Source organism: Vicia villosa, linkage group LG7 (genome assembly GCF_029867415.1).
Source record: "Vicia villosa cultivar HV-30 ecotype Madison, WI linkage group LG7, Vvil1.0, whole genome shotgun sequence".
NCBI lineage: Eukaryota > Viridiplantae > Streptophyta > Magnoliopsida > Fabales > Fabaceae > Vicia > Vicia villosa.
The window spans coordinates 117,182,772-117,210,107 of NC_081186.1; the positions used below are offsets into that span (position 1 = coordinate 117,182,772).

General features: G+C 30.4%; 1 protein-coding gene across 3 annotated transcripts; it reads left to right on the plus strand.

The window, feature by feature from the left end:
- The first annotated feature begins 12,494 nt into the window (after positions 1 to 12,494).
- Positions 12,495 to 20,821, plus strand: LOC131616690 (MADS-box protein SOC1-like). Of its 3 annotated transcripts, XM_058888098.1 has the most exons (9): positions 12,628 to 12,853; positions 13,070 to 13,132; positions 13,206 to 13,392; positions 19,257 to 19,341; positions 19,723 to 19,784; positions 19,876 to 19,975; positions 20,050 to 20,091; positions 20,174 to 20,215; positions 20,330 to 20,821. In XM_058888098.1, exons 3-9 carry the CDS (start codon positions 13,211 to 13,213, stop codon positions 20,498 to 20,500), a joined length of 684 nt encoding a protein of 227 aa, XP_058744081.1. In that variant the 5' UTR covers positions 12,628 to 12,853; positions 13,070 to 13,132; positions 13,206 to 13,210; the 3' UTR covers positions 20,501 to 20,821. The 3 variants fall into 3 exon arrangements, with proteins under 3 accessions (XP_058744082.1, XP_058744081.1, XP_058744080.1); XM_058888099.1 differs by lacking the exons at positions 12,628 to 12,853; positions 13,070 to 13,132 and adding an exon at positions 12,495 to 12,615; XM_058888097.1 differs by lacking the exon at positions 13,070 to 13,132 and having other exon boundaries at positions 12,629 to 12,853; positions 20,330 to 20,816.
- Positions 20,822 to 27,336: the final 6,515 nt, after the last annotated feature.

Consider the following 27,336-nt stretch of genomic DNA (forward strand, 5'->3'; position numbering starts at 1 on the left):
TACCATTTTTGAATAAAAAATATTTGGATCATAAATACTATTTTTCGTAAAAAATAGATGTTTTCCGTATACAAATATTATTTTTGTTTATGTATCATTTACAAAAGTTTTGGATCAATATTAAATTTTCGTATATAAAAATATTTAGATCAATAATAGATTTTTTTAATAAATTTTTTCCGTATACCAATTTTGAATAAAAAATATTTCAATCATAGATTTTTTCTCGTATACAGACTTTATTTTTAACTAGGTATCATTGACAAAAATATTTTGATCAATAGTAAATTTCGTATATAAATATATTTAGATCAATAGTAGATTTTTTCTTTTGTATACCATTTTTGAATAAAATTTTTTTGATCATAAATACCATTTTTCGTAAATAATAGACTTTTTTTCGTATACAAATATTATTTTTGTTCAGGTATCATTTACAAAAATATTTGGATCAATATTAAATTTTCATATATAAAAATATTTAGTTCAATAATAGATTTTTTCCTGTATACCATTTTTGAATCAAAAATATTTGTTCATAAATACCATTTCTTATATATAAAAATATTTAGTTCAATAATAAATTTTTTTCCCGTATACAGACTTCAGTTTTGTTTATGTGTCATTTACAAAAATATTTGAATCAATAGTAAACTTCGTATATAAAAATATTTAGATCAATAGTAGATTTTTTCCCGTATACCATTTTTGAATAAAAAATTGTGGATCATAATACAATTTTTTTGTAAATAATAGATTTTTTTCCGTATACAAATATTATTTTTGTTTAAGTATCATTTACAAAAATATTTCGATCAATATTAAATTTTTGTATATAAAATATATTTCGATCAATAATAGATTTTTTGGCCTATGCCATTTTTGAATAAAAAATATTTGAATCATAAATAACAATTTTCGTATATAAAAATATTTAGATCAATAATAATTTTTTTTCCCGTATACGAACTTCATTTTTGTTTAGGTATCATTTACATAAATATTTGGATTAATAGTAATTTTTGTATATAAAAATATTTAGATCAATAGTAGATTTTTTCCTATATACCATTTTTGAATAAAAAATATTTCGATTATAAATACTATTTTTCGTAAAAAATAGATGTTTTCCGTATACAAATATTATTTTTGTTTATGTATCATTTACAAAAATATTTGGATTAATATTAAATTTTCGTATATAAAAATATTTAGATCAATAATAGATTTTTTGAATAAATTTTTTCCGTATGCCAATTTTGAATAAAAAATATTTCAATCATAAATATCATTTTTTTCCACTTTTTCAAAATACATAAACACATGCACATGTTTGTATTTGAGATGGTTTAGAATACGGTGTAGTATTTTAGTGTAATAATAGCAACACTCTTCTATTAAATATACAATGAATTAGATCATGGAGCAACATTCTTGAGTGAACAATGAATTGGAGGAAAATGCTATGGCTAATGTGATTACACTGCAAATGGAATGGTTAGTTATTACTCCAGCAAGTGGTGTAAAAGACTAATATAGAAATAAACTATAATTTAAGAATATAATCTGTACGAAAAGTTTAAAGGTATTACTGATATATAAAAAAAACAATAGAAAAAGCATCTGTGTGGGACATGATGGTGATGGTGATGCTCGGAAGACAAGGTGATTTGTTTTCGATTTCTAATTGGTCAATTCATGTATGTTGCTGTACGAACCAAACCAACTTGTTTCTAACGTTGTACCATTTTCTTGGTGTTTGATACATACTTCCAGTAATACTATTATCAAATCTCTCATTTTCTTTTTCATTGTCTTAGTTATACAAGGTTCTTAATTGTTTTATTTTACATCTTTATGACTGAGACAGTAGCAAAAAAAACATGAGAAATCTTATTGTTACACTGATTGTAACAACTACACCATATAATACTACTGTTTTGTATTTTAAAATGTTTAATTATTATTTTTTCATTGTATTGACACCAACAAACAAATGTAATTTTGGAATATTTTTTATGGTGTAACCATTTGGTGTAAAATTTGAGTGTACATATAGCAACCCTCAAAAAAACATTGTCTTAGTTATACAAGGTTCTTAATATGTGTTAGTTAGACATATTAAAATTTTATTTATAAAATAATATATTAAAAAAAAACATTGGGGTAAGAACCCCACAATACAAAAAAGTGAAATGAAAATGAACAAAAGTAACAAAAAAAATCAAAAAAAATCAAATAACTAAGATTTTTTTTAATAATGTTGTAATATAAAAAGGAAAAAAATACATAATAGGGGAATTATACCAAGACCCTCTTAATCAAAAATAAATTTAAAGAAATGCAAACCTAGCCTATATTTTTACAAAATTTATCCTTAAAACTAGAGGGAAAGAGGAATAAAAAATAGTATCAGTCAGAGATAAAGTTGGTTATTCATTTATTTGTCAATCAGAATCAATAATAGCCGACTTTATCGAACCCCCACACAAAGAACAAGAAATTTCAACTAGGTCAATAATCACCCTCCGCTTATGCAAATTATCTCTAGAATAAAACTTGTCTTGCAAAAGCTAACACGAAAACATTACCACCTTAGAGAGAGAGCTCAACTAACTCAAATGATAGGCAAAATCAGATTCACAATCACAAGAGGAGGAGCAACAATTTATGATTTAGTTAGCTTGAATTTTTGGGTTACAGAAATCCTTAATTTATATAATAATAATGACTTGTAGCTTAACAGTGTTTTTTAAGTGATATATTTGACTTTATATGTGTCCATAATTTTGTCATTAATTTAATTTATACAAGCCTTTATTTTTATTTTAAATGGAGCTTTTGTTAATGAATGCGAGATTGAGTTGTTCTCGGATCATTGGATCGTCACCTATATAGGGCACACCACCCTCATCTGCATGACTCCAGGGGAAGAGGTGGAAGCTAATAAGCAATATAGAAAGTTAGTTAGCTAAGTAGTTAGTTGTGTAACTGTTTTAGAGAGTTAGTTAAGTTTGTTACTTGCATGCCAAGTTAACAATACTCTTGTATATATACTCTCTTTTCTCTCTTCATCAATACATGGAAGATTATACTCTTTCTCTTTACACTTATTTCTGTTCAGAGCTTCAAGCTCTCTTCTTCTTCGCTTCCATGGCATTTGTGCATGATTGATAATATGGTATCATTGTCTTCGATCCATCACTCCACTCTTCCGCACGTTATCTCACTCTGATCTCTATCTCTTCTTCTCAGTTCTTCTTCTTTCTCTTTTTCTCTATCGTCTTCTTCATCATGCCACCACGAATCGAGACCACACGAATCACCAATGGTGATATTGAATCCGTGTATTACGTTCACCCTAGTGAAGGTCCCAATTCAGTTAGCATTATACCACAACTGAATGGATCTAACTAAATTTCTTGGTCACGTTCCATGGAAAGAGCTCTTGGCGCTAAGAACAAGCTTGCATTCATCAATGGTTCGATTCCCGTTCCTAATTCTAACGATCTCAATCGTTCTGCATGGGAGAGGTGCAATTATCTTGTTCATTCTTGGATCTTAAATTCGGTGAATCCAGCTATTGTTCAAACCATAGTGTTCTTGGAGAATGCTCTTGAAGTATGGAACGATCTTAAAGAATGATTTGCCAAAGTTGATCGTATTCGTGTCTCTAATCTTCGCACTGAAATCAAAAATCTCAAGCAAGGTACCAAATCTGTTCTTAATTATTTCACTGAATTACGTGGATTATGGGAGGAGTTGAATTCCCATAGACCTATTCCTAATTGCACATGCACTCATCAATGTCGTTGTGAAGCCATGCGTAGTGCACGCAATTAACGTTTTGAAGATCAGATAATTAAATTCTTGACCGGTTTGAATGATAAATTTTCTGTTATCAGGACTCAAGTTCTGTTAATGGATCCTCTTCCATCCATCAATAAGGTCTACTCTATGGTGATACAAGAGGAAAGCAACACTGTATCTCTTTTGCCTAAACCTGATACGTCTTCTCCCATTGATGAAGCTAATACCTTGGTTAATGCTTATGATTCACGTAAACTCAATGATCGAGGTAAACCTTCCAATTCCTACAATTACAACTCTAACAACAAGAAAGATAGTAGAGTTTGCACTTTTTGTAACAGGACTGGACACACTATTGATGTGTGTTATCGCAAACATGGCTTCCCTCCCAATTTTCACAAGAAACAGGCTTCAGTTAATGCATCTCAGGGTGATACACAATCTTTGGCTAGCAATGGTGAAGAAAATCTAACAAATTCCTCTGGTACTGGGATCACTCAAGAGCAATATGCTCAACCTCTTAGCTTGTTGCAACAAACCAAGTTACTGCCTCTTAACCCTACCCCCAACCCTAGCACTAACCACATCTCTACTACATCTAATCATTCCACACATGAAACCTCAGGTAAATCCTTCATCTCAACCATTTCATGTTCTAGTCATACCAAACCTGAATTTTGGATACTCGATTTAGGAGCCAATGATCATGTTTGTTCTTCTCTGCATTGGTTTAATTCTTGTCATTATATTAAACCTATCAATGTTTACTTGCCTAATGGTTCTGTTGTTGTCGCTCAACAAGCAGGCACGATTCATTTTTCCCCTCACTTGTATTTGTCCAATGTTTTATACACACCTGAATTCTCTTTGAACCTCTTATCTGTTTCAAAATTATGTGCTTCCCTTAATTGTATTTGCATATTCTCTAATGATGAATGTTGTATTCAGGATGTGAAAACCAAGAAGATGATTGGTTTGGCTAAACAGATTGAAGGACTGTACAGACTTGTCACCAACCCTGCTTGCCTTGTTACTGAAGCTACCTCATTTCTTACCAAGCATACCAACAATGTTTCTTCCCACATTCCTTTATCCAATACTTTTCTTAATACATGTAAAGTTCTTCCCAAACAGGCCTTATGGCACTTCAAATTAGGTCACCTATCTCATGATAGGCTTTCTAAAATGGCTCAAATGTACTCTTTTATTTCCAATGATAATAAAGCTGTGTGTGATGTTTGTCATTTTGCTCGACATAAGAAAAAGCCTTACACTTTGAGTCATTCAAGATCTTCACAAAAATTTAAACTATTGCATTTTGATATATGGGGCCCTATTTCCATCACTTCAATCCATAATCATAGGTATTTTCTCACAGTTGTAGATGACTTTAGTCGTTTCACTTGGATCATTTTAATGAAACACAAGTCTGAAGTATCTAAGCATGTCCAACAATTCATCACCTTAATAGAAAACCAGTTTCATTTGTGTCCTAAATTCATTAGGTCTGATAATGGACCTGAGTTCTTGATGCCTGAATTTTATGCCTTGAAAGGGATTGTACATCAAAGATCGTGTGTTGAGTCACCTCAACAAAATGCTAGAGTTGAGAGAAAACACCAACATCTTCTAAATGTAGGTCGTTCTCTTCTCTATCAATCAAATTTACCAAAACCCCATTGGTCCTATGCTGTCAATTATGCAGCTTTCATCATCAATCGTATAAACACTCCTTTGCTTAATCATCAATCTCCTTACCATGTTCTTTATAACATTACACCTGACCTACAGCTTATTAAAGTGTTTGGTTCATTATGTTATGCTTCAACATTATCAAACCATAGAACCAAACTTGAAACCCGAGCCAGAAAATCTATTTTTCTTGGTTATGCTGTTGGCTATAAAGGTTGCATCTTACTTAACACACACTCTTCCAACATCTTCATTTCTAGAAATGTTACACATCATGAGCACATATTGCCTTTTCATAGTGACTCACCTTCCAATACTCAAAACTGGGAATATTTTAGTGACCTAGACCTTAAGACCAATCCTTCCCAATCTCATGACATTCCTTCCCAAGCCTTACCTAACTCCTCTCAATCCCCCATTACCTCACCACCATCCATTCCTAACAATCTTGATCCTTCTATGGATCCTGTTGATCCTTTACCTCATTCTGCTCCCATCCCTCCTTCTGCTCGTATTTCCTCTCGAGTAAGACAACCACCACCTCACTTAAAAGACTATGTATGTACATCCTTCAATGATACTTCAGCACAATCATCATCAGGTACATCTTACCCTATTTCCAACTTTATTTCATATTCCAATGTTTCTCCTTCTCATTCTCGTTTTAGTTTATCTGTTTCCACAAACATTGAACCCAAAACATACAAAGAGGCATGTAAATTCGAATGTTGGAATCAAGCTATGCAACTTGAGCTTAAGGCTCTTGAGCAAACTGGTACTTGGGGGATTGTAGATCTTCCATCCAATGTCAAGCCAATAGGTTGTCGCTGGGTTTACAAGATTAAGCATAAATCTGATGGCAGCATAGAACGATTTAAAGCTCGTCTTGTAGCTAAAGGGTACAACCATATTGAAGGGCTTGATTATTCAGATACTTTCTCACCAGTTGCGAAGCTCGCCACAGTTCGTCTTGTCCTTGCCCTCGCTTCTATCCACCACTGGCACCTTCATCAATTGGACGTTAACAATGCGTTTTTGCATGGTGATTTGCATGAGGACGTCTACATGGTTATTCCACCTGGCATTCCTACCACTAAACCCAACCAAGTCTGCAAACTTGTCAAATCCCTCTATGGATTAAAACAAGCTAGTAGACAATGGTTTGAGAAGCTTACTACTACTCTCATTCACCATGGTTACAAACAGGCTGCCTTTGATCATTCCTTGTTTGTCAAGCAAACATCTTCTAGTCATACCATTTTTTTTGTATATGTTGATGATGTGATTTTGGCAGGAAACTCCTTACAAGAATTCCAAGACATGAAGACCATACTTGACCAACAATTCAAAATTAAATACTTAGGTGTGCTGAAATATTTTCTTAGATTGGAAGTAGCTCACTCCAAACAAGGGATATCTATATGCAAACGAAAATATTGCCTTGATCTACTCAGTGACTCAGGTTTTCTTAGATCAAAACCGGCTTCCACACCATCTGATCCATCAATCAAGCTATGCCACGACAACAATCCTGCCTATGAGGATATTCCATCTTACCGCAGACTTATTGGTAGATTAATCTACCTCAACACTACAAGACCTGACATCACTTTCATCACCCAGCAACTTAGTCAATTTATTTCAAAACCTTCCACTCAACACTACAATGCTGCCTGTAGGGTTTTGCGATATCTGAAACACTGCCCAGGTCAAGGATTGTTATTTCCTCGCAATTCAACTTTACGTGTCACAGGTTTTTCTGATGCAGACTGGGCTGGTTGCATAGACACTCAAAGATCTGTTTCTGGCTCATGCTTTTACATTGGCAACTCCCTTATCTCGTGGCGTACCAAGAAACAAACAACAGTTTCAAGATCTTCCTATGAGGTTGAATATCGGGCATTGGCTGCTGCAACTTGTGAGCTTCAATGGATCCTTTATTTGCTTTGAGACATGAGCATTACATGCACACAACTTCCAGTTCTCTTTTGTGATAGCCAGAGTGCTCTCCATATCGCGGCTAATCCTGTTTTTCACGAGAGACTCATAGCTAGTGTCATGAAACTTATTCCCGTCTCCTCCACAAATCAACTAACTGACTTCTTCACCAAACCACTTCTTCCAAAACCTTTTCAAGCTCTCAAAACCAAGTTGAATTTGATAAACATTTACCAACCTTCAACTTGTGGGGGCCTAATAAGCAATATAGAAAGTTAGTTAGCTAAGTAGTTAGTTGTGTAACTGTTTTAGAGAGTTAGTTAAGTTTGTTACTTGCATGCCAAGTTAACAATACTCTTGTATATATACTCTCTTTTCTCTCTTGATCAATACATGGAAGATTATACTCTTTCTCTTTACACTTCTTTTTGTTTCAGAGCTTCAAGCTCTCTTCTTCTTCGCTTCCATGGCATTTGTGCATGATTGATAATAGAAGCCATACTCCTCTTAAAGGATGTTATCCTTGAATATCTCAATGATGCCACCCTCTAAAAGATAATCGACTAAACATCAAAACACAAATTCCTAATCAAAGAAGAAATCAGCTCTCTAGGCGCGTCCTTGATAGTTGGATCCCCGAATCCCTTCATAAACCACTAAAGCTGGATAATTATGGCTAGACCGCATATCCAAATGAACATGTTAGACATATGTACACTAAGCTTGATTGTCACTGCATTAGGAGCACTGTGAAATGCAAATTGTTTGTCTTGACACTCAAAGAAGCATCTAAGACATGGTTAAAATCTTTTTTTATGGAAGTATCGAATCTTGAAAAGTGATATATGATTCCTTTACAATTCAATTTATAGCCCAGAAACATGAGCTCCTTTGTTGGCTGAGGTCCAAGATAATTCAGGACCATCAATGATAAGTTTTTCAAGATAGATGTGAGCTTCCCCCGCTCCTCGACCTTCTATAATCCATTTCTTCATATTGGAGCCTTTTGAAAACCAGTTCACCATATGAATGCACTCCATCAACATCTCCCATTAGAAGGTCCTCGTTAGCTACCCTTGGGGACAACCTCCAAATATCCTCACCCAAAAGATGTTTAGAAATGTTTTCTATACTAGACCATTCTAAGGAAGGATAAGACATATACAAACCTCATGAGTGCTTACAGAGTGGACCCCGTCTCAAACCATTAATGTAGCGACTCCAAGGGGTGAAGGAGTAGCTCTGGATATCTTATTCATCAGATCATTGTCTTATAAATACCCATATTATCTACAAAGCAAAAGGGATAGATAAAAGCAATGAAAAATCCCAATTTGGGGAAAAGGAACATAAAGGAAAAGGAAGCCTTCTACTCCAAAGACGTTACACCTCTCCCATTTGGTGGTCACCTCCGCTAACAGGCGAGTTTCTATGTTTGTTTCTTCTCTCTTCAACAAAATTTTAGAGGGCCTGACACTGTAAATAAAGCCCAAACCTTTCCAAATGGCTACCAACCTATTCTTCAAATAAGTATCCTCTTGATACAAGTTGTCAAGAAGGTAAACATAAGCAAGTTATTCGGCCAAAAAGCATTTTGATGCTAGAATTTAGGGGAATTCGTTAGAACATCTTGGAGGTGTACTAGGTTAAGCATAACTTATACTTGCGTGAACAACCCCCCCGCGAGGGATGTGACTAGCTAATATGGGCCTCTCAAATTCATCATACTATCGATATGCACATTGAACATTGTTCAACACATTGAGCTATGTTTAATATTAAACAAAATGGAAAAGGAGCATCAAAGTTGGTGTGATACTCTTATATTCGCACCAGTATTACAAGACCTTAACATTGGCTTAGTTCACAGGGTGCAGTTGTGAAGGGGCCACCTCCATGTATTTAAGAACTCACACCTCAAAATCATAGAGAGGAATATAGAAGCGTACATATGATAATAAACATTCAAGAATAATAAGAACACATATTCCATGTGTTGCATAATCTTTTGTCCTCTTTTGGGGAGAGTAGGCCCCAGTTTGAGAAAGGACCTACCCCAATAAAAGTATGACCCATATCTCCACTGTCGAAAAAAATTGAAATGGTGTATAACATCTCCTAATCCACCCATGACATTAGGTCTTCGTCACTCGAGTCCCGAAATATTTAACGATTACATTGATCCATCAATGTTTCACTGCCAACATATAAAAAAGAACGATATTAAGTATACGCACGAGATTGAGACTGTAACCACCATATTATTTTGTTTTAAGTAGGGTCATAACAAAAAGCATGTTAATGCACCCTGGTATAAACTTGAGCTTTTCGTTCTTGCAAGAAGTCACCTACGTTGACTAGATTTGTCAGAGGTAAGTTGAGAGAGCAAAACCTCTAGCAATTTACCTACGATTGAGACCAACAACCACCCATCCATCTTTGACATCACCATTTTCTTTCGAGCCCTTTATGCCAATATATGCAAAAACCCTAGCGAAGAGAAACAAACATTATAAAAAAGAGAAAATTCGTTACCTTTAAGTGAAGTACCTTTAAATATGCGTGAGAGAATTAAGTGTTTAATGGGTGCCACGAAAGATATCGAGAAAAAGAATAAAATTAGGAATAAAAAATAAATTTGGTAGAAAAAGCTAAAGTAAAATATGGGGCTGAAAAAGAATAATGTAATATGAGGATCCGTAAGTCTCACAAGTAAATATCAGATTCACCATTTAGTCTTCATATATTGATTGCAGACGACCAAACAATCAATGAATAAGGATATGGACAAGTGCACCATCACTACTAATGGTTCTGATTGAACCTTGATTTCCTTGACACTTGAGTACACTAAAAAGTCACTTCTGCCTCTACACTTAAATCAATGTGTATGGCTTGCTCTGTGAAATGTTTCGGCTATATGATGAGCATTTAATACACTAGGTCCTGAAGCAACCTGCTCTAATTCAACAAGATCATATACTTTTCCCCAATGTGAAGACTTTTCAAACAATAAGAAGAGCAACCTAGAATTTGGTCCCAAAGCATCCAACATAATCCTTGCTTCACACGCAAAACTAAGGACTTGGGGTTCAACTATTCTGTATCTGCCAAAGGCCAAGTAACACTAGTCCAATTATAAGGGCTCAACACGAATCAACATCATGGAATACCAATATTCTAGTGGAATCTTATACACCTTATCCGAGTTAGTGATGCATTGGCCATTTTTAGATCTGATCATACGAATCTTTGCGACACACGGCAAATCAAATAGTGATTATTTCAACCATTATTCGTATAAAAGCCCTGCCACGCGACATTACATGCATCATCTCATTCACACTTTTGCAAGTTATTCTACCATTATCTCACTAACTTTAGCATTAGAGTGCTAACTTTACAGGTCCACCTCGCTTTATCTCACAAAAAATTATTGTCACTGTATCGAAAGAACTCCCTCCCTCCATCCGACCAATATGTCATTCTGTGACAAAAATACTTAATAATTCAATGAGATTTATTTATCACTTATATTATTTCGTTCATGGTAGTAGTCACTCTATCTAACAATGAGTGACTCAGTTGGCCATTTTACACACACACACACACACACACACACACATATATATATATATATATATATATATATATATATATATATATATATATATATATGTATATATATTAGAAAACATGTATAATTAAAATAGTGAATAATGTTTTTACTAAAGTTTACAATATCAAGTATTGAAAAAGATGAAAGTAGTATTAATTAGATGGTAGAATTTGAAAAAATAATTAATATTGCATTGGAAATTAAAAATAGTAATTCATTTTAGAACAATTTATTTTAGAAATAATTCACTCATTGTGAATGGAGGAGTACTAATATGTGATATGTCCTCTATATGAGGGCATATCATATGAGAATGACATATTTATATGAGAATGTGAGAATGAATCTGAATCATTGGATTTTAAAATAAATGGTGGAGATTATATGTGAATCTTTTTTCTCTCTCTCCTACCTCATTTATTTCAAAATGTAGGAGAGAGAAAAAAAGATTCACCCGTAATTTCTACCATTTATTTTAAAATCCAATGGTTTAGATTCATTCTCACATTCTTATATAAACATGGCATTCTCATATGATATGTCATATATATATATATATATATATATATATATATATATATATATATATATATATATATATATATATATATATATATATATATATATATATATATATATATATATATATATCGTATCATATGAGAATGTAATAGTAAAGATTATGTGTCATTCTTTTTTATCTCTCCTCTATCATTTATTTTAAAATCTAACGGTTTAGATTCAATCTTATGTTATCACGTAAAAAATGATATTCTCGTAGGATACGTTTCGTGTGGATATATATATATATATATATATATATATATATATATATATATATATATATATATATATATATATATATATATATATATATATATATATATATATATATATATATATATAGGACGACTCAAGTGAGAACACTTGGTTATTATAAGAAATGAGAACAATGAATCTCGACCATTAAATTGTGATTTTGTTGATTTTAATGGACTGAATTGTTTTCTCTTTCTAGGATCCTTAATATTTATTTTAAATCAACATAGAAAGAGAAATCAATCCAGTTCATTAAAATCAACAAAATCAAAATTTAATGGTCGTGATTCATTGTTCTCATTTCTCATAATAACCAAGTGTTCTCACTTGAGTCGTCCCTATATATATATATATATATATATATATATATATATATATATATATATATATATATATATATATATATATATATATATATATATATATATAATTTTCATTAATAACACTACAACCTATATGTGTCCTTGCACCAATAAATAAATTATTAAAAAAACCTAAATCTGTCCTTTCTTTACACACATGCATACATTTATTTTTCCTTTCGTAGAAAATTTGGCAGTATTATTTTCAAAATACAATTGACTTTAATCTAGAAATTTCTCTTTATGGGCCAGTAGAGTCTGATTTTACCAAAACAAGAAAAATATGAGGTTTCAATTTTTTAATACAAAAATAAATGATTTGTTTCTTAATTTGGTGGGGTAGCTAGATGGAATGAGGCTGATTAATTAGGAAAGGTAGCTCTCTGTATTTCCTGAAAAAGAATGTAAAATCCAAATCCAACCCTTTTCCTTTGAACATACCTTACTACTTTTGGGGGTGCTTAGTTTCTCCTGTCTTTTGATTCCTTTGCTCTTATTGTTTTTTAACCTTCTTTTCCTTTTTTAGACTCAACTCTTTATTCCCATCTCTACTTTCTTTGATTTTGCTAATTTGGTGCAAATCTGTTTCCTTTTGAAGTTGCTTTTCTTTCTGGTAAGTTCAGAAAATCACTTGTTTGATTTGAGATATAAATGTTTAATATAGGTTTTTATATAGAACCTTATCCTAGGAAGCTATTTTACACCATTTAATTTCTCATCAAAATGCTTTGACAATTATCTCACTTTTTTGGTTGAAAACTTTTTTTTGGTTTCACTGGTTGGTAAGTGATTCTAATAAATCTCTTGCATTTTTTTTCATCTCCCACAGATTTTCTAGATCTTAAAAGATATTATACTTTCTCCCCTCTTCCTTTTGTTCTTTCCCTTCTTGGTGAGAAATCTCTTGTTATTTTCATCCCCTTTTCTTTCTATAATTTTCATACCACTTTTTGTTGTGATTTCAGCAAAGATGGTGAGAGGAAAGACACAGATGAAGCGTATAGAGAACGCAACAAGTAGGCAAGTAACATTTTCAAAGAGAAGAAATGGTTTGATGAAGAAAGCTTTTGAGTTATCAATTTTATGTGATGCTGAAGTTGCTCTTATTGTTTTTTCACCAAGAGGGAGACTCTATGAATTTGCAAGTTCAAGGTATGTATGTCTCTTGTACTTGTTTTATATTTTATTTATTAACTATTTTTTTTCTCAATTTGTATCTGATTGCATCTGGTTATTATTTTACATGTCACTCCTTTTCATACAAGGGTTCTTTAATTTATGAGGACAAACCCTAAAAAAAAATTAAAACAACCTTAAAATATTAAAGAATAATTAATTTTAACTCTTTTATATTAAATATTACCCTAGCACCCCAACCATAACCAACACATGTTGTTGTGTCATATGTTATAAGTACTGACTTATTATTATATTGAAATGAAGTGAGAGATCAAACTGTTACATAGTTACAGTTCTTATATATATTGGTGAAGCTATCATGACAAATATATACAAACACCTAGAATATATAACTAACATTTGTTAGTTTGAAGAAAATGGATTTGAATTCTTTCAAAATGTGATTTTGAATTCAATTCTTATTATTATTTGCATAGTAATAATGCAATACAATTAATTAAGATTGTCTTGTCTTTAGTATACGGACTGTATCCAAGAGGATAATGAACTTTTTGAACATAAAAATATAATTTAGTACATAAATTAGTACATTCTTAAACAAAAGAGACCTTTAAAAGAAATTGAATGGAGAGGTCTTTGGATTTTGGTAGTGGAATGAAAGTGTTTAGAGTAAAGTTAAAATAAAAAGGGATGTTTAAAAATATGGAATAAGTATAAAAATGTTGAAACTTGGGAAAAGTATAAGAAAGTTAAGATCGAAAATAAGAAGATAGTGAGTGAAGTAATAACCCAAACTTTTGACGAATTGTACCAATTTTTAGAATTCAAAGAGGGGTGAAATTCTACATATAAGCTTGCTACAAAAAGAGAAAGAAATGCAAGATATTCGGATCAAGTGAAGTGTGTTAAAGATGACGAATGCAGAGTCTTGGTTAGGAAAAAATGAAGTGTGTTAAAGATGACGAACGCAAAGTCTTGGTTAGAAAAAAGATATGAAGGATAGACGGAAGACATATTTCAAGAATTTATTTAATGAATGATAAGATTTCTCTCTGGACTCTGGCTGACTAGACATTAGAGAAGAGGATTAAAATTATAATTAGTATTTGGTCAAAAAAATTATAATTAGTATCGTCGAATTCAGAAACAAGAGATAAAATAAGCGTTGAAAAGGATGCTTAACAGTTGACGGTTGGGCCAAACGACACACCTATATTGAAGTTTGAAAAGTTCTTGGAGATAGAAGTATTGAGTGACTCATAAAACTCTTTAATGAAATTATAAGATCAAAGCATATTTAGGATGAAGGGAGAAGAAGTTCTTTAGTTCTAACCTATAAGAACAAGAGGGATATACAAAATTGTACAAATTATAGGAAGAATAAACTTATGAGTCATACCATGAAGTTATGAGATATAATGATTGAATAGAGACTAATAAAATAGAGAATTTCATATGTTCGAGATATCTAAGATATGTATGAAGGGGTATCGACTAGTGTGCGGACACAGAATAAAGAGACAAACGATTTATCCATTACAATATATTCTCATCAAGATTCAACTCTAAACTCCTACCTTTTTACTTTATTTTAGATGTACTTATAGAACACATTCAATGTGGTTATGCACTTCAATTATGTTCATTTATAATCTCAATGATTACTTATATAACATATGAATCAGAATTTCAAACACTAATGAGACTCAAAAATATCATAACCAACTTTGTTAGTATGTTAGTTACATGTCAGGTAACTTAAATAATTTAACTGATAACTTTTTCATACAAGAATATAATTACATTTTAACATTTAACAGTCTAAACTGTTGGCCACTGGATTAAAAAGAGTGGTGGTAAGTTAATTTTTAGTTATCAAGTGGCTTTTATCACGGAAAGACAAATTCTAGATGGTGCGGTGGAGGTAAATGAAATTATTGATCTAGTGAAAAGCAGTCAGAAATATTGTTTGATGTTTGAGGTTGACTTCGAAAAGTCATACGAGAATGTTAATTAGAATTTTCTGTTTTACATGATGAGAAGGATGGGGTTCAAGGTGAAATGGATTTTATGGGTGCAAGCTTGTGTGATGATAAGTAGATTTTCAATTTTTGTGAACGAAAATCCTACTAAAGAGTTTGGCGTGGAAAAAGGGTTGAGGCAAGGAGACCCACTCTCTCTGTCTCTCCATACCATCGTGGTAGAGGGCTTAGCCGAATTGATGGTTAAGGTGATTGATGCTAGTCTATTTTTCAGGTTTTAGTGTCAATAAGACAATGGATTACAATATTTTACTGTTTGCCAATGACAATTATTGTGGGTAGTGGTTCATGGAGAAACGTTTGGGGCGTCAAGATTCTTCTAAGAGCGTTTGAGTTGGTTTCCGATCTCTGTGTGAATTTCTTCAAGAATAAATTGTATGGAGTGAACTTATCAGAAGACTTCTTGCAAGGTGCTTCTCAACTTCTCTTTTGTGGTTTGATTTCAATTCCCTTCATATTCTTCTGTATTCTGGTAGGCTCGAATCATAGGAGGGTGACTACTTGAAAACCAATTGTGGACTCTTTTAAAAGAAAGTTGTCGATTTGGAGAGGAAGACTCTTATTGTTTAATGGTAGGGTTGCCCTCTTAAATTCTATTTTAAGTAAAATCCGTATACATTTCTTTTCATTGTTTAAGGCTCCAAAACAAGTAGTGAATTGTTTGAATAAACCTCGGAGGGATTTTTTATAGAATGATTTTGCAAATAAAAAAGGAGTTTGTTAGGTCAACTGGAAAGATGTTTGCAGGGATAAAAAGGAGGGTGGTCTAGGCATTAGAGACATTGAAACTTTTAATTTGGCTTTGATTGGTAAATGAAAATGGCGATTTTTAGTGGATCACAGTGCAGTTTGGTTTGACATCATTAATCAGAGATATAGAAATATATAAGCAAAGATGGTAGGTCTGGATTGTAGCACTAAAAAGAAGAATTCTTCTCTTTGGTGGCGAGATTTATCGTTTATTGGAACTCAACAAGGGGCGGGTTCCCTACAACAAATTTCTTGTCTTTTAGAGTATTTGGTTCATGAGAAACGATATTCTCTTTAGAGGTGAAATTGCGGATATAGGAAATGGAATTTTTAACACAAATTATTTTCACAGTTATGGCATTCTTTATGCATTAAAACTAGAGTATGTTCACTTTTTTACAATTTAAGTAAAATTCCTTTGATGTATTTAAATTTGAGTTGATTTTTATATTTTTGGATTGAGTATTCCTAATACTCTAATAATGGAATTACTTATAAAAATATTTAGCACCAAGAAAAACGTGAGTTGTATTGTTCTTTTTTTTTTCAATGACATGTACATATGTTTTATAGTATTTTTTTAGGGTTAAATAAGTTTTGGGTCTCTATAAATATTGTAGTTTTTATTTTTTCATTTAAAAAAAAAACGCCAAAACTCACTAGAAACGAAAAATAAAATTGCAATATTTATAGGGACCAAAAACTTATTTAACCCTATTTTTTAAGTACATATTTTGCATATGTTTGTTAATAATGATTTATTTTTCGCAAATGCAAGTCATTAATCACAAGCTCAAAGAGATAGTCATTCTAAACAAATGCTTCTAAAACCATGTAATGTATAATTTATGAAAATTAAAACCAATAATTTTGTATAATATGTTACATAACTATAAAATAAGATCTTAATATGAAACATTTATTGCAAAATATAAAAATAAAAATAAAAATAGAAATAAAAATAAAATAAAATTGATACTCGTGTATATATTATTTGATATCTTCTAATTCTCTTGACGATCCATGGCTTTATTGCATGTATAACACATTTTTTTAATAAGGAAAATTGCATTAAAGTAAGTATAAGGGATAGAAATCCTAAAATATCTCTTAAGAATCCAGTAAAGATATATAACCATAAATAGTCCCAAAAAATCTTAATTAAATTTGATATTCATTCATTATATCTAATTAATAAGTCCTTACAATTCACACGATGGGTTGTGAAATTGAAATGTTTAATCGCACCGAAAAAATTTGATGTGTGGGAGAATATAACAATAACAATCAAAATAAATGATCTTAAACAAAAAATATATTATGCGCAATATTACAACAATTCAATTTGGCGGAAGAAGATAAAAGATAAGAAACACAATATTTTATTGATCTTGTTGGCTCAAACAATCTACCTAAGGGGAGAGCAACTTTCTAATTTACTATACTTCAAAATATATATTTTTTTTCTTTTTATCACTTGAGAATTTAAGGCATATTTCAACAATCTTAACCTTGACTTGAACGCGGTGATGTCAATTTACTCATCAACTATCTTGCTGTTCTCTGACAATTCAACATCTATTGAATAGTTTTTATCAAAGCTGTCAAGCCTAACTTGAACCTTGTGATCTTGCCACTTGCTTCCAACCACCTTTTTCTACTTTAGTAGTCTAACAAGCCCACAAGTATGTTTCTTCAACAATCTTTGACTCCAGCTTCTTTTGAATACCTAACTGAAGATCCTGTTTTTGAGTTTTGCATCCCTTCAACCCCATCTAAATCATAACACCAAAGGTAAAAGTTTCTCCTCCATAGTTTCTAAAAGCTTCATCCCCATGTATTTACTCTTCTTCCCCTGATGGGACTTATTGAAATTAATACATATGTGATTGATGAACTTCGATCCTTCCGGTTTCACACCCAACAACTCATAATCCTTCCTCTCTCTTGGATAACCAATGTAAATAAAATCCATAATTTTACCATCAAGATGAATTTCCTTAATTTGATCAATAACCAAATTCTTGACAACCTTTTGAAAAGGGTAGGTTACCGTCTTCCTACTCTGGACCTCCGTAAATGTTTGGAAGTCCATTCTTATAAAGGAATAAATGTCGATCATGTAAGCTATTTTAACACCAACCTCACCCCAAAAACTCCATAGTAACGCAATGGTGAACTGTGTTTTTATCCCTTGTATTCTTCAAAACTCGCTGAAGTGCTCCGAATCAACCATCGGGCATCTACAATGCTTTGACTTCAAATCTCATAGCTTGTTCTTTTCATAAAGTCTTCACTAGCTAATGTTGAATGAACACCGGTACTGGAACCTTCTAAAATATATAAGCCACATATTTTATACCATTTAGCTATTATTACTTCACTTTGTGAAGTACTCAACATTGTATGTTCAACTCTAATGCAATAGTCTAGATCATCAAATCTGCATATGGATAACAGATTTTGCCTGAGCTCTAGAACATACCTCATATTATAAAGAAGAAACTCGTGATCATCAGACATTTTAAGTATGGTCATACCAATATCATGAACTTTATTTTCTACCACGATACAATTGCACTTGTACCATTGATAATATAATTTTAAATAATATATCCTACATACTTCATAATAAAAAACATACCTTTTAATGTTGAAACTCCCATTCTTCTTTAGACCGATTTGACACCATGATGTATATTCATTCTATGTGGAGTTGCAGGGCTTACATAATGATTTTATAGTATCATAATCTCATACAGACGCAAATTGGGATTGATTCTCAAATGACACGAGGGAATAAAAATGAATGCCTTATTCAATAATCTCCCCGAAAATGAAATCTAATTAGAGCATTAATCATTTCTATCTATAAATTATAAAAAAATTCATTCTCTTTGTATATTTTAAATTGAAGAACTGCAATGAGCATGTCTTCGACTTTTCAATTTTCTCTTCATTTTACTTATTCTATTGATATTTTATTTTACAGAATTGCTATGTTTCCATAACTCCAAATTAGCAAATGCCTACTTATAGATTTGGACATTGAATTCATCAGTAACATTAGCTTTATTGTTACAGCATTTTAGAAACAATTGAAAGATACCGCAGTCATACAAGGATTAATAATACTCCAACAACATCTGAATCTGCTGAAAATACTCAGGTTTGCTTAATTACATATACCACTTAATGTGGCTGTCTTCATATTCATTATTTTTAATTTTACTACATTTTTGACATAATTTAAGGTATTGATGTATGAATTTAATTGGTATGCACTGATACTGTAAAGAAATTTTATACTGTCAGTTAATCGTAGCAATTAATCTTTTGAGTTATTAGGGCATGAATTTTAGGTATTGATTTATTAGAGCTTATTTGTTTTTTTTTTTCTTTAAAGAAAAGCTTACTTTATGTTTTATTCATTTGCTTATATTCAATTTTTATTACAATTAATATAGAATATTCTATTTTTAGACACTCAATTTCAGCTAAATAAAAGACTTGAAGTCTGAATGAAATTGTGTTATATATATTATTACAGCATTTGAAGGAAGAAGCAGAAAACATGATGAAAAAGATTGATCTTCTTGAGACTTCAAAACGGTTAAACATCCCGAATTTCTATTCATGTTAGCAAGTATTTTTACAATATTCAATGTCTAAGATGAAAACATGTCGCGTTTGCCATTTGCAGTAAACTCTTAGGAGAAGGTTTAGGAACTTGTTCCATTGAAGAACTGCAAAAGATAGAGCAACAGTTGGAGAAGAGTATAACCAAAATTCGAGCAAAAAAGGTTAGCATGATCAAAAGGTATTCCTAATTACAAAATTAATAGATATTTATACATCTAAACTGTTTATTTTTCAGACTCAGGTTTTCAGAGAACAAATTGATCAGCTAAAAGAAAAGGTAAATTCTCCTTTTTACAACTGTTTTTATTTTTAACTGAAAATGTAAAATTCTGACTAAAGCTGTTTTAAATACAATTCAGGAAAAAACCCTAATTGCTGAAAATGTCATGCTTTCTGAGAAGGTGAATTCACTTTCTATATGGAATTAATTCCCTCTGAATAACGCAGAAATTTGGCGATGTAAAGAGTCTATATCTTTCGGTTATGAAATACTGAAAATTTATATTTTTGTGCAGTATGATAGTTATTCATCTCAGCAAGCAAAGAAAGATGATAGAGAAAATAAAGCTGAGGCTGAACCTTTTGCAGATCAAAGTAGTCCAAGTTCAGATGTTGAAACTGAATTATTCATTGGTCTTCCAGAGACAAGAACAAGGCGAATTCCTCCGAAGTTGAGGACTAATTAATCCCTCTAACCATGCAAAATGAAAATAAGGGTAAGGCAAAATGTCTCATCAATATTCTAAATTGGATTTGTTTCCTTAATTATGCTCTCATCATTCGGATGATAAATAATAATACTAAGTGTAGTGATTTGTTTCATAATATTCTCAAACCTAACTATATGCTCTTGAAGAATTATTTGCTGTCTTAAAAAGTATTGTGATTCTATTAAAGTTTAATTATATTTTTGGTCATTCGAACATGAATTGTGTGTAGTTTTGGTGCTTTTATATTTGTTTGAATGGTTTCAGTCCTTCACAGAATTAAAAACTAGGGATGAGGATTTAAGAAGCAATGCCATAATAAATGGTTTTGATAAATTTCGATGGAATAACATTGGATCGACATCATACTCTTAATTGAATGGTAAAATATGAGATAGTAACTGGACAATTAATTGAATATAAATTGAAAACTTTTATCAGATGCAAACTAATAATTGTACATTAGATTATGATTATATTAGTTTTCTCTATGTTGATGTAGTACTTTAATGAAACATAACTACAATCTATTATTTATATTAAAACAGACCCCAACATTTTATATTACATAGTTTTAATTTTGCCACATCATTAAAATTTATGTCACATCAAATATATTCATATGTGGCACCTCTAAAAACTCTTCTTTATTTTTCAAAAAAGTTACATTTCATATTAAATGTCATGAGTTCAACATCCAATAACTATAAAAATCTATTAATTTAACAACTAATTATAACTTCAATAAAAACTAATTTATAAACTTTAAAAAATAGTTTACATATTTTCTTGAAATCTTTTCATTTATTTCATGATTATTAATATATTCTTGAAAGATAAAATTAATTATATCCGTCTACTCAATATATATAAATTATTTAAATCAATATGATATAAGTTTTGTTTAAAAAAAATAATACAATTAACTATTTACAAAAACATAGTTCATAGATGAATATATAAAGTAAGAAAACATTTTGTTGAGACATTTCTATAACCTATAAACTTAGTTCATAGAAAGGATTTTAATACAAATACTATTTTGATTTTAATACAAATACTATTTGGACATCCTTTCATTTAAAACATTATTCATGTCCAAAACATTTTATTTCACTTCTTGTTCAGAGATCTTATACGTCAAGCATCAATTCTAATTTTGATGTTGTTGTTGTTGTTGCGTTTGAGTATTGATATTCTTATTCATATTCATGTTATATTTTTAGCAGATATGATCTTGTTCCGTTGAGTTGAGGTTATTATATCTAATGTTGATTGTTTGTTTCATTAACCCTTTTTTGAACATATAACCTATTAAATTGATTTTGAAAATTATCATATTAAAAATCATGTTGTATTTGAAACATATCTTACACTGATTAATACTTTTTTAGCATTCTACAACTCATTATTTATCTCATATTTTTTTTATTTATAAAATTTCTCCAGTACTTCTAGTTTTCATTCAACTTTTTTTCATATTTGTTCAATTTTCAAAAAATCAAATTTTATGCTTTTAAGAATGAATTTATAGAATATGAAGTGTTCAATGAAAAACTCGAAACATTAAAGAGATTTTAACAATTAAAAAGCGTGAGGTGAATGATGAGTTAGAGGATGTTAGAAAATCATATATTAGTGTAAGTTGTTCTTCATATATAACATAATTGTTCATCTAATTAATTTTCTAACCAATTTTGAGAAGTAATATATTCATTTAGGATTTAATGAAATAGACAATCCATATCAGATATAATAAACTCAGTCTTATTTAACCCGTCGATTAAATGTCAAAATTGAGGGGAAATGGTTCATTTATTTTATTTTTATTTTTATTGGTAAATTAAATGATATATTCTTTCGGTTTTGTAAGTAAATGAGGGGTAAGTTTCTTTTTATTATATTTTTTAATTAAAAAGAAAATAACATTTCCCTGCGTTTTAGTCAGCAAATAAGGGCTATGCATTTATAAAGTAACATAGAACTCATATGTGTCATATATTCTTAAAGTATCAACGCTCAAAATATTTGCAACACATCAATCCACAAGAAATCATCCACACCAATAAGAACACAAACACCACCATTCTTTCATGACGTTGTTCGTTACCTCACCTATTAAATTCCTTTCGCACCGAGGTTAAATGTAATTTTTGTAATAGTGTGTTATAGACATTTCTAAATAATTATGTCTTTTAGTTCATCTTATATTAAATTATTAGTCAGTCGAATGTAATTTCTTTCCTGTCAGAACTACATAATATATTCGAAATTAAAAACTTCAAGTCACAACACAACAAGCGATAAATATAAAATAGTGTTACATTAATTAAAGTTTAATCAAAATCTTAATAAAATAATCAACGATAACACATAAAATAAGTGGAGATTTAACTTCATTTTTTACTTCTCCAAGCTTTAAATTATATTGTATACGATCTCATTTATCACTTCAAAAAATATGAGTTTTACGCCACAACCACCTAAATCACGCAACAACCCTTTATTTAGCAACGTTTTTTTTTTATCACACGACTGTATCGTTTGTGGCAATTCAGTTGCGACATGAAAATCATGTCACAAATTTGCCACGTAAAATTCGCGTCGCAACACTTTATCTTATAAATTTTATGCCACAACATTTACATGGTTTACAGGTATGTTCAGAGGCGTAGAGCAAGTGATAGATTTGTCACGTAATTTTTACACCACTAAACGGAATATAGGTGAGATTTACTACATGATTTTGTCACGTAATTTTCACACCCCTAAACGAAATATAGGCCAAAACTTTGCCACGTAAAATTCGCAGGTAGGAATGTGCGTCAGATTTTTGTCATGGAAATCCCGCCACAAAATAACTTTTTAGTTAAAAAAATTTAATAATTAATAAAAAATAAAAATGAATAAATAATAAAAATGATTAAATAATAATTATAAATATGAATATATTTTTTAAAAATTTTAATTTAAAAGTATTTTATAATATACAAAAATTAATGTTTAAAAGTAAAAGTCAACAATATTTTTAAAAAAATATTTTTCTGGATTTATACGCATAGACACTTGTAAAAAAAAGATAATCCTTTTAGAAATGAATTACTAACTTTCAATTGGTTTAAAAAAACATACGAGTAAAACAAATATTGTCATTTTTTAGATTTTTTTTTAAATATCGATATTAAAATAAACAATTGTTCTTACAAACAAAAAAAATATTTTTATGAAAAAGAATGTCATTTAAGAACATTTTAAAAAAATTGTCAAATTACATAATTTTTATAGTTTTGCATCATTTTTTATATAAAGCAATATATGATTATTAAAAAATTAATTATCATTTAAATATCAACAATATAATACTTAAAATCAATATTTTTCAACAATATATACAAAAACATCAAACAACCTACAATTTAATATATATTTATATATGAAAATCAAAGATAATATATACCTTTTCATGAAGAAATTAAACAAAACTGGAGAAACTTTAATAAATCAACAAAGCTTGTTAAATCATGATCAACTTCTTTAGACTTTATCAATAAATAAAAGAAAACTAAAATTATAGAAATATCAAAAATAAAATTTAATATGAATAAAATTACTAAATAGTACCTATAAGTGAAAGCCTGATAAAATTAAGCTTTGCAAAAACGGATGGAAGAAAAACGGTGGAAAGGAGAAAACTGATGAGAAAGAAGTGGGGAAGAAAATGAAATTTTTTGTTGAAGAAATTATAATAAGAAATGTATGGGGGAGCTATGCAGTTGGACTAATAAATAGACCATGAAGTGTCATATGATAATCATGTCGCTATTAAAATAATATTGTTGGTTGTGGCACTACTTTCACGTGGCAAGCATTGTCATGATAATCACATTGCTAATAAAGTAACATTGTTGGGTGCGACGTGATTTTCATGAGGCAGTTTAAAAGCATGTCAAACAACTTTATTGTACCGATTAACATTTCTCCCTCAAATTTTTTAAAATTTGAAATTTAAGTATCGATGTGATAAAGACTTCGTTGTTCCATTTTAAAAAATTTAAAATTCCCTCCTTGAGTAAATCTGAGATTGATTATTTGATTATTTTATTATACTGAAACTTGTCACGTGAAAATTACGCCACAAACTGATATGAAGTAAAAGAAGATTCTGGGAAATTGATGACCTGTGGAGAAGAGCAAACTTATCACGTGAAAATCATGCCACAAACTGATAAACTTGCCCACCAGAAAATCACGCAACGAACTTGCCACGCAAAAATCACGCCACAAATAGATAAAGTTCTCGGCCCAATTAATTCAATAAGCCAACATTTTCTTTTTCATTTTAGAATTTTGGTTAGCGACGTAAAATACATGTCACAACTATTTTTTTTTTTTGAAAATGTTACAATTCCACCATTTGAAAATTTTGGTTAGTGACGTGATGTTCACGTCGCAACTCTTCTTTCTAACCACGTGAATTTCACGTCACTAAATCACGTGGCCGGAGTCAATTTTACGTCACTAAATCACGGGAGTGAAGTATATAGATAAGTATCATCTAAGCCATAAATAGCTTAGGGTTATGTATGGACAACAAAATTTTATTTTATTTTTTACTTTTCTAATTGGACCAGGTAACTATCAAAAATTCGTGTTGATGATTGCAACAAGTGTTCTAAAATTCCAATATGAATCTTTGCAAAGGTTTATATCTTTCTCCTGCTGAAAGAACACAATAGCCTGAGCTGACATGGTTACAAAATATGTTTAGTGAGTGAAGTGAATAATAATTATATTATTTTCTAGCACTATGTTTATATATAGAAGGTCACTAAACAAATCAATAGGCAAAGGTGTTATATCAAACACAATGGGAAAAAACCTTTTCAACAACTCATTTGACAAAAATAAAGTTAATTATCATTTATTTTTTCATCATTTTTAATTTTAATTTTTTTAAATACTATAATATATTTTTTAAAATACAAAAAAATTGATACAAATTTTTAATAATTTTATATTATTAAAATAATTATTTTATTATTGTATTATTAAACATTTTTCTTTGATAATCTATATTGTTAAACATTGATTAAATGTGTTAAATAAATAAAAAAGCAAACAAAAATTATGCATATGGATGGAGGTTTACTTGTCAAGGCTTCTTTCACCCATTCAACTAAATATTAAAATATTGTAAACCTATGAAAGATCAGAATTTTTTTTCAAAACTGAAACATTTATGAAATTAAGTTTTGTTTATGAGACAATGCAAAAATTTAGTCTCGTTCTATTGTCATCAGAGACTCCTTGATATGCAGATTATGTACAATAAAGAAATAATGGGGTTTGTGTGTGCACGAAGTTTAAGAATGAAAAATCAAGGAAAAGGTAACAGCATCAAATTTAATGGGGAGCACACATATATTTTTGCAATGCAACTACTATGATCTGATTGATTTTCAAAGGCAGCATTTTTGTGGATACCAATAAAATTACATCGAAACAACTCAGCACGCCAAGTGGTCCCCTCCATACAAAGCATTACAATTCACGGTTCCTTCATTTGATTAGTTGACTGACTTTACTCTTTGTGGGTGCTGTCAGAAACATAACACGTTTCGACATTTGAAGTAACCTTAGTACTTTGACATAAATGGCATTTTCTGCTCTCTTTCTACATTCCCACTGTAGGACACGTGACATGGCAGACAATTGCACTTTCTACAATTCATTACACTTCTAGAGGATTAGCTAGTTATATTTGAATGTAATCCCTCCGTCTCATAAGAAGTGTCTCATTTATATTTTTTCTATGTCTCAAAATAAATGTCCCTTTATAATACCAATACAATATTTATTACTCCCTCCGTCTCATAATAAATGTCTTATTTGAGCAATGCGCGGTTTTTAAGAAAATGATTGGATGAGTTGGTTTTAGTAAAAAAGTTAATGTCATTTACTAGAATACCCCTATTAATAGTAGTTGAATAGCGTGAAAGTTAATAAATAGGGGTATAATAGTGGAAAAATAATAATGATTGATGCATTGGAATTGTAAATGGACAATTAATTTGAGACAAAAAAAATACAAATGAGACACTTATTATGAGACGGAGGGAGTAACTTTTTTCACTACTATATCTCTATTTATTAACTTTCACGTTTTTCAACTACTTCACTACAAATAATAAATAAGGGTATTTTAGTAAATGATGTTAATCATTTCATTAAAACTAACACATTCAATCATTTTTTTAAGAACCGCGCAGAACTTAAATAGGACACTTATTATGAGACGGAGGGAGTAAGAGATAGTACTTGGGAATGAGGAATACTAGTTAACAAAGAGAAGTCAAGAGATTGAGAGAGATATTGTATATAATATTTTTTCTTGTAAGAGCAATTTTTTAAAACCGGATCGATCGGCAAATTTATGAGAGTATCGAGTCACTGATATATTGGTTAAGGAACAACTATTACATGATTAAATCAAATTAAAATTAAATAATTCGATTGAATAAATTGGTAGATATAACAAAAATATACAGTTATTAAAACGATCAAACAGGATGACTGAGTCTCTAAAAAATCACGACACCTACAAATTTCAAAATATCATAATTTCAAAGATCATTCTTTAAATTCAAATTTAAGTTATAGTCATCACACACACAACAAAATATTACAAAATATAAATCCAAATATAATTGCAACATAAATTGAATAACAACATAATTACAATATTTAATAAATTTAATTTCAATGAGGAAAATTTGTTGCAAATAAAATTTTAACAAAGTCTACTTATTTTTTTA

Excerpts from the sequence above, each read along its gene's own strand:
- LOC131616690 (XM_058888099.1), top strand. The coding sequence starts at position 13,211 with ATGGTGAGAGGAAAGACACAGATGAAGCGTATAGAGAACGCAACAAGT. Across the intron at positions 20,092-20,173 it reads TTGATCAGCTAAAAGAAAAG|GAAAAAACCCTAATTGCTGA; the intron begins GTAAATTCTCCT and ends AATACAATTCAG. Across the intron at positions 20,216-20,329 it reads ATGTCATGCTTTCTGAGAAG|TATGATAGTTATTCATCTCA; the intron begins GTGAATTCACTT and ends ATTTTTGTGCAG.